The following is an 8,021-nucleotide window of genomic DNA, read 5'->3' as shown; positions in this document are numbered from 1 at the left end:
CCAGAGGCCCCGCTTCTGCCTGGGAACGCCAACGGCCCAGCTGCCTGGGGAAACAGAAAACGCCTAAAAAGTCGCCTTCCATAACAGAAGATCCTCGTCAGTCTCTGAGTTTCTTTCACAGGGAGAAGAAAAAAAAATTTTTTTTTTAACCATGAAAGTTTGGAAATACAGCAATTCAACGCGTAGATCACTGGCTCAAAGATCCCTAACACTTCCTGGTGAGGGGGACTCCACAGGCTCGGTCAGCACAGGCGAAGCTGCTCCCCCCCGCCCCCAGGCCTGCTTAGGAAGTTGTACAAAGTCTTTTGTTTTGGGGGGGAAACAACAAAAGGTAAACAAAAATGACACTTTGAAAAGGAAACTCTCTTTGTCTCAGTGGAGTAAAAAGTTCCTGTCCCCAGGGGGAAGCACCTCAGCCCGGCGGGGGTGGCAGGGCCAGTGAGCACCCAGCCGGAGGGAGACCTGTTGAACTTTGCAAAATTTTTAAAAACGTAGTCACTGGAATAGCACCGTAGTTTTGAACACTTCCTCGTGGTAACAAAATGTGTACTTAAATTATTTTGGTTATTCTGTGCTCATATGTGACATATCCAAACTGTCTCATTTTTTATTTTTTATTTATTTATTGTTTTTGGAGACGAAGTCTCACTCTGTCACCCAGGCTGGAGTGCTGTGGCTGGATCTCAGCTCACTGCAAGCTCCGCCTACCGGGTTTACGCCATTCTCCTGCCTCAGCCTCCCGCGTAGCTGGGACTACAGGCGCCGCCACCTCGCCCGGCTAGTTTTTTGTATTTTTTAGTAGAGACGGGGTTTCACCGTGTTAGCCAGGATGGTCTCGATCTCCTGACCTCATGATCCGCCCGTCTCGGCCTCCCAAAGTGCTGGGATTACAGGCTTGAGCCACCGCGCCCGGCTCATTTTTTAAAAAATAATAATCACCTCTTGCCACAAAGGTAGGCACCAGGCACCTGGCACCTGCTCCGAGGTAGGGCGAAGGCCATGAGCGCCTGAGTACGGGGGAGGATGCCTAGGCAGTTCCTCTGGACTCAGACATGCTTAGAAAACTCATCATTCCACCTGGGACCTTCAGTATTTTATAATAAAGAGGTTTTGTTTTATTTAATGTAACCTTCAAGAATTTAAACACACAAAAATGCAGGGGGGGGGGGTGTTCACAATTTTGATAACCACAGTTGTAAATAGAAACATTCATTCATTTCTCATAAGATTATAAATATTTGATACTGGAACTGTAAAATGCACATGTTTTATAAACTAGAACAACAAAAGAAAACAAAAACAGAAACCAACTTTGCTTCCTGCTAAAAAGGCATGTCATTTCATTGAGTTTCCTAAGCAGCAGATGGTTATTCACAGACTTTTAAATTACAACTTTTGTTTTTATACTTTCCTTTTTAAAAAGGTTTACGCTATTATGTACAAAGTAAAACTATTACTGCGATGAAATAAAGAGGTTTAAGGCAAAGAGAGAAGTTCACCCTCAGTCCTCAGGGAGACCACTGGGACTCCCAGCTCAGCCATGGGCACACCCCCTGTGCTGTCCCAGCCACAGATGGACAGTCGGACTGGTCTTTCCCCATACACTAAACAGAAGACAGTGTGGAGTTATATATAATGTGTTTGTTTATATATATATAGGTACTTGGTGGGAAATATATGGAATATATTTAATTTACACTGTACCACACCTTCAAAAATAAAATGTATATTTTAGAAAACAAGAAAAGACAAAAAGTGATAAGAAATGATTATTTACACATTTTCTTCCTTCCTCTAGATCCTGGAGGATTCTGAGTTCTTTTGAAAGACAAGATAGCCACATGTTCCAGAACTGTAGACTCAGACACGCCTGGTGTGTGTGTGTGTGTTCACGTGCGTACAGACATATGTGTAAACACACATATTTATCTTGGAAGAATGTTCTCTATAGCAGAAGCAGCCACTCCAAGAAAAGAAAAAAATAAAGGAAAAAATGAAAAAAAAAAAAAAAAAAACAAACAGGGAAGAAAAAGGAAACGAAGATGATGCCATCTCCCTCTACAGAGCCTTCTGCATGCCCAGAAACAGCGAGCCATGGCCTCATTTCTGGGGCCCTGGCTGACACCCAGGGTGGCTGATGGAGCCACAGGAAATTCCTGGGGTCAAGCCAAAAGGAGGGTCGCCCCACCGCTCTCGGGCTTTAGGCCACATGCCCCAGGCCTTTAGCCCCATAACCTCGAGGCGCTTCTGCATGGAGGCAGTGCCCAGGGCATGAGGGTTAGGCCTGCGGCAGGGATGCATCGGCACTGGGGACAGCGACACAGACCACAGACGCAGACGGTACGCACATGGTTGGGCCTTGGTGAGGAGGAGGAGGAGAAAAGAGGAGGAGGAAGGAATGAGGAGGAGGGAGGAGGAGGAGGAGAAGAAGAAGAAAAAGAAGAAGAAAGGAGGAGCAGGAGGAAAGAGGAGGGAGGAGGAGGAAGGAGGAGGAGGAGGAGGAGAGAGGAGAAGGAGGAGAGGGAGTTAGACGGCAGGAGGGTGAGGAGAGGGAGCTGGGTGAGGCTGCCGGCCTGGGCGGCTGCTGGTGAGCATGGAGCTGACTTCCCAGGGCAGGCCTGGGATACGCTCAGCTGCTTCCCAGGGCCAAATCCCAGAGCTGGTCCAAGGACCCTGGAAGTCCCCTCTCCCCCACCAGGTCCCCTAAGCTCCCCAAGGTCTTGAGGTGGCTGGCCCAGGCTTGAGGTGTGGGCCCCTCCTGGTGTCCTCACCAAGCCAACACAAACAAAGTGGCAGAAGTCATAGACCAAATAGGAGCTATTTATTCAGTTCACAGTTGTGTGAAATGCAGCAATAAAAAATCTTTGGACTTCAGCAAGTTGTTTTAATTTTTTCTTCTTTTGAAATAATAAAAAAGTGTCCAATGTCATATAATGTAGCTTAGGGGATTAAAAAATGATGAAACCCTAAGCAGCCCCCTTTGCAAAAAAAGAAAAAAAAAACCCATAAAATTAGCATAATCTCATAAACACAAAAAACAAAAATATTTTATAGTCAGATATTTTGGATTTTATACCACTTGTAAATTATATATACATAGAATATTGCAGAACTTTAGCTAATACACGATATTTTCACTATTAATGCTGGTATAATCTTTATACACTGGCCCTTTATGATTTTAAATTATTGCATTGTTTAGCGCGGACTGAGACCTGGCCTCCATGCCCCCCGCCTACTCGCTGTCCGACTTGCCCTCCTTGGCCGTGGTGGAGTGGTTGTACAAGCCCTGTGCCATGAGGTGCACGGCCAGCGTGTTCTTGTTGCCCGTGGCCTTCTTGATCTTGGCGCGCTTGTTCTGGAACCAAATCTTGATCTGTGACTCGTTGAGGCTGAGCTCCTGCGCCAGGCTCTGGCGCCGCTGCTCTGTCAGGTACCTGTTGGTCTGGAACTCGGCCTTGAGCCTCTGCAGCTGCTCCGCGGTAAAGGCCGTGCGCGGCCGCTTGTCCTCTTTGTTCGGGTTCTTCTTCTTTGGTTTTCGAGACCTGGGACCTGGGTAGATGTGGTGGACAGAGAGAAGTCAGGTTACCCAGAGATGTGCCACCCAGTAGGCACCGGGTAAGGATTCTGGGACCCCAAGAGAGGAAGTGACTTGTCCAAGGCCACTAGAGGCTGAATGGCCAGATGTGGGGCTGGACCTCGGACTGGGCATGGGCTCAACGTGGACCTCCACCGCTTGGTGAGGGAGGACTGGGTGTGATGTAAATGGGGCTATGGGGCAGGCCTAGTCGACAGGCTGACCACAAATGACAAACAAGGGACCTCTAGATAAAAGTAAAACTCCTGGATGTAAGCAAAACTCCCTCAACTTTCTGGCCTGGTTTTTCCTAGCCCTTTCTGAGGCTCTGTTCAAATACAGGGATGGGGGTAGGTGCTGGGAGACAGGGGAGGAGAGAAGACTGGGAAAGGCTGCAGGGTGGTCATAGAAGCAGGAGGCACCCTGAGGGTTGTGATGGGGACCCTCATGGGGATACCCCACAGGGTGCCAGGGGCTGTGGGCATCAGGGGCAGGTGGGCCCTGAGGACAGGAGGGGCCCAGAGTGTCTGCCTCCACCCAAGCTCCTCTATGACTCCCAGCCAAGGGCTCTGTGGGCCCAAGTTCATTCTTATAAGGAAGAGTGGGTGCATGCACTTCCCTCCTGGGTCGGGAGGGGCACCGAGCTACTGGTGAGTCCTTCATCACCCACTGGAAATCTCCCAGGTTTCCTGTCCAGGAGAGACCTGGCTCTGCAAGGGTGTTGACTGCACCTCCCTTTCCCCAGACATGGGACTTCTTCACTGGGGACAACAGGGTGGCCCAGCTGACCTTGGCCAGGTCCACACTTCTGACCCTCCCCACTGTGCCTCCCCACTGGGATTCAGACTTCTGAAGCTGCCCTGGCCTCCTCCCTATGGACCTACCCCAGGTTTTGGGAAGGGTCGCTCTAAGGCTCCTCCTAGGACCTGCTATCCGTGGGGAAAGCGCAGAGGACAGCAGAAGGAGGGAAGTGTAATCAGTTTCTTTTTGGTGTTAAGAGGCTCCACCCCCTGGTGTTCCCTGTGGGGGAAGAAGCGAGCAAGGCCATTGGCAGGGAGTGGTGACCTCGCCTCTGGGTTTCAATTTGTGCGGTGTATGAACGGGCTTTAGGGAGCATCTGGCCCCAGCTTCATCACAGGTCCCTGCAGCTGGAGGAGGCCAGGGCCCCCCACCCTTCAGGGCCAGAGAGCTGCTGGGCACCCTAAAGAGAAGAGGAATGTGCATCTCATCGGAGGCCCTGGGACTGCACCCTGCACAGGTCAGGAGAGTCAACTAGGGTGCTGGGGCTGTGCCCAGCAAGAGGTGGGAGACCAACTGGAGGCTCAGGGTGAACACCAAGCACTCCCTTACGGCTAACTGAGCCTTGTGTTCTCCCCAGGAGCCGGGCCTGGAGAAAGAGGATCTGTGGGCACCACCAGGAGGGCACCAAGGGCAGCTTTTAAAGCAACCCACAGGCAGGCTGACCACCCATGAGAGCATACATCCTATACTTGAGCACCCACCCCAATGCACACACACTCAGTCTTGCTGTAAGCCCAGGGCTCCACGCCAGTGGGCCTGGCTTTGGTGGGGGTAGGTGCAGATTTGGGGATGGAGTCGGCTCTCCGGAATGGTGCTGGGGGATGGGGCACAAGGCTCCTGGAGAGGCTTCAGCCTCCTGCTCCCAGAGCCCGCCTCTGTCTGGGTTTCCAAGCACTCCCTTCCCCAGAGAAGTGTGTGCCCTACCCCCAAACTCTTCCGGTCCTGGGGCTCTTATTAATGCACCCATGAATCAACTCTCAAAAGGACACCATTTTATAGAAAGAAATTTCCCTAAAATAAAAATTTTTAGTTCCCTTTTTTGTTGTTGATTTTCTTTCAAAAGACAAATACTTAGGAGTCTCAGAAACAGAATCAAACCTCCCCAAGAAAACTCCTCTGTCTTTCTTTCGGAGAAGCCAAAGAACAGAAACATTATCTTGCAGGGATATTTTAAAGCCCATGAAGACAGGCGACTTGGACGGGGCTGGGCCAGGCTGGGCCAGGCGGTGCTGCCCAGCTCCTGAGCCGTTGGGGGCTGGCTCGGGGAACTCCGGCGCCTCACAAAGCCCGGCCGAGGCTCCTCGCTCGGCATTGTGAGCCTGTATGTTAATTAAATATTAACAAAGGAGGAAGACGAGAACAATGGAGCAAATTTCAGATCTAGCTGGAGAAATCTGAATTTCATCAGAAATATGCACGCATATTTCTGCGGGACGGCGGTCGAAGGGCTGGCTCACTCCTGCGGTGATCTGGACCAATGACCCCCGCAAAATAGTTGAGGGTTTGGGGGCAGCGGGGATCCGCTGCCAGCTTGGGGTCAAACAGCCCACTCCTAATGGCGGTTCCCAGCCGCAGACCCGCATGGAATGCAGTTGATGATTTCTACAAGGACACGGACTTAGTTTTTTAAAATCCCAGATCTATGAAAAAACATACCCAGCATCTCAGCACTCGCCCCTGCGAATGCTGCCTCTTTCCTATCAGCAGCCCCCAGGAAACCTGGAGAGAAGGTCCTTCCTATTTGGGGATGGCAGGTGCCGGGAAGGACGGCTGCCTCCCTTGTCCTCGCTGTGTGCAGGAAGGGGGCTGAGCCCCATCACTGGGGGCTGGCGTTGGCAAATAAAGTGGAGCCAAGGGAAAAGGGCGCCTTTATTTTCCTCCTTCCCTGTGTGCGTCCTTCTACGTCCCACCGGTCAGCGCAGGCCCGAGGGGCAGAAGGCAGAGCAGCAAAGGGCCTTGCCTTTTCTTCCCCGAGCACAGCCGGGATAACCCAATGGTAGGACGAGTCTGGGGTGGGCTGGGGCATGCATCCCGGGCCTGGCCTGAGTTGAAAGATCGCAGGGAAGGGGTTGAGAGTGTGCATTTCCGGGCCCATCTTCCAGCCACCCGGTTCCCACCAAAAAAACGACAGTGGGGGAGACCTGGATTACGGGCCGGGAACAGATGCCCTAAGGCGGGGTGGAAGCGAGAGACGGGAGACAGAGAGTGAGTAAGGAGAGAGAGAGACAGAGAAAGAAAGGAGGTCCCTTCTACGGTGCTAAGAAGTCTGCACCCCCTGGCGAATCAGTCCTGCCGCTGGACGCCTGGCCGCTGCCCCAGCAGGCGTCCGCTTCACACAATGTCGCGTGAGTCTTTGTGCGTGTGTGCGGGGGAGGTTCGAGATGTTTTCCTCCCGGTAAGTTCCCGCGCCAGCACCGCCCCCCAGCTCCGCGGACCTCCCCGCGGCGAGCTGGGACGCGTGGTTCCCGCGGGCTCACCTGAAGAAGGCCGGTCCGAGTAGCGCGTACAGTAGACCCACGCTGGCCAGAGCATGGGCTGCGCGCCCAGGTTGGCGCCGGCTTGCGAGCTGTCCGAGTCCGAGCTCACCGACAGGTCGCCGCCGCCCAAGCCGCGGGCCTTGAGCGCCCCGTCCAGGGGGCCGCCGGGGTCGCTGCCTTTCTTGGCGCCACCGTGCAGCGAGAGCGTCTTGGAGCCGCCTTCCCCGTCACCCGGAGAGTCGCTGCCGGCGGCTGGGAGCGGCCCGCCCGAGCCGGGCGCACACGGCGGGTTCTGCCGGGGCTCTCGGGAGCCGGACCCCAAGAGCTGCTCCGAGCCGCCGGCGCCGCCGCCTCCCTCTGCACCGCTCGCGCCGCCTTCGCCGCCGGCTCCGCCGCCCCTTCCTCCTCCCGCACCCGCACAGCAGGTCCCCGCGTCCTTTCGCCGGCCGAACTCGGGCCGCAGGATGTTGTCGATGAAGAAGTTGGTGATGCGGTGCGGGTGCTGGTGGTTGCCGGGCGCCTGCAGGACCGCGGGCAGCATCAGAGCCCGCCGGCGCCCGGTGTCCGCTTCGCCCGGGCTGCTACCGCCGCCGCTGCCGCCCGAGCCGCCGCCGGGGCTGGATTCCGGCTGCCGCTGTCCCTCCACCGCCGCCGCCGCTTCGCCGGGCTTGGGGTCATTCTCCTCCATGCTGTTCACAGTAAATCCCAGACCGGTTCTCCGGGGACGCCCTTCCAAATCAGCCTTCGGCCCTCCCGCGGCGCACACGCAGACCCCCGCGCCCCCACCCCGCCGAGTCTTCCGAGGGCTTGCGCGGCGGCCGCGGCCAGGGCTGGGGTCCTACAAGTCGCCGGCCGCGCTCGGCGCGGAGCCACGTTTGAATCCACGAACTGGGTTAGAAACACCACGAGCCGCCCGGCTCGCCCAGACGCCGGGAGATTCCACAGAGCCAAGTCCTCGACTTCGCCGCGCGGCCAGGCTCTAGACAGCCGCAGGGGTCCGGCGGGGACGCGGGCCGCCTCCCGGGCTCAGCGCTCCTCTCCGAGTCCGGCCGCCTCGGGCTCCGGCGCCGCCGCCGCCTGGCCGTCCCCGCGCGCGCGCCCCAGCCGGCCCTCGAGGGTGCGGGGCGCCCGCGGTCAGCGCGCCCGGCACCTCCCGCACGCACATG

The 8,021-nt window shown here is 55.3% G+C and overlaps 1 protein-coding gene across 1 annotated transcript; it reads right to left on the bottom strand.

The window, feature by feature from the left end:
• Positions 1 to 1,090: 1,090 nt before the first annotated feature.
• EN2 (engrailed homeobox 2) lies at positions 1,091 to 7,792 on the bottom strand. Its single transcript, XM_023225319.1, has 2 exons — positions 6,856 to 7,792; positions 1,091 to 3,552 (listed from the first exon to the last, which is right to left on the bottom strand). Exons 1-2 carry the CDS (start codon positions 7,541 to 7,543, stop codon positions 3,236 to 3,238), a joined length of 1,005 nt encoding a protein of 334 aa, XP_023081087.1. The 5' UTR covers positions 7,544 to 7,792; the 3' UTR covers positions 1,091 to 3,235.
• Between the last annotated feature and the right edge of the window lie 229 nt (positions 7,793 to 8,021).

Source organism: Piliocolobus tephrosceles, chromosome 8 (genome assembly GCF_002776525.5).
Source record: "Piliocolobus tephrosceles isolate RC106 chromosome 8, ASM277652v3, whole genome shotgun sequence".
Taxonomy (NCBI): Eukaryota; Metazoa; Chordata; class Mammalia; order Primates; family Cercopithecidae; genus Piliocolobus; species Piliocolobus tephrosceles.
Note: the sequence above shows the minus strand (reverse complement) of the source record. Positions and strands in the feature narration are given on the sequence as shown.

Excerpts from the sequence above, each read along its gene's own strand:
- EN2 (XM_023225319.1), bottom strand. The coding sequence starts at position 7,543 with ATGGAGGAGAATGACCCCAAGCCCGGCGAAGCGGCGGCGGCGGTGGAG. Across the intron at positions 3,553-6,855 it reads CTCGGACCGGCCTTCTTCAG|GTCCCAGGTCTCGAAAACCA; the intron begins GTGAGCCCGCGG and ends ACATCTACCCAG.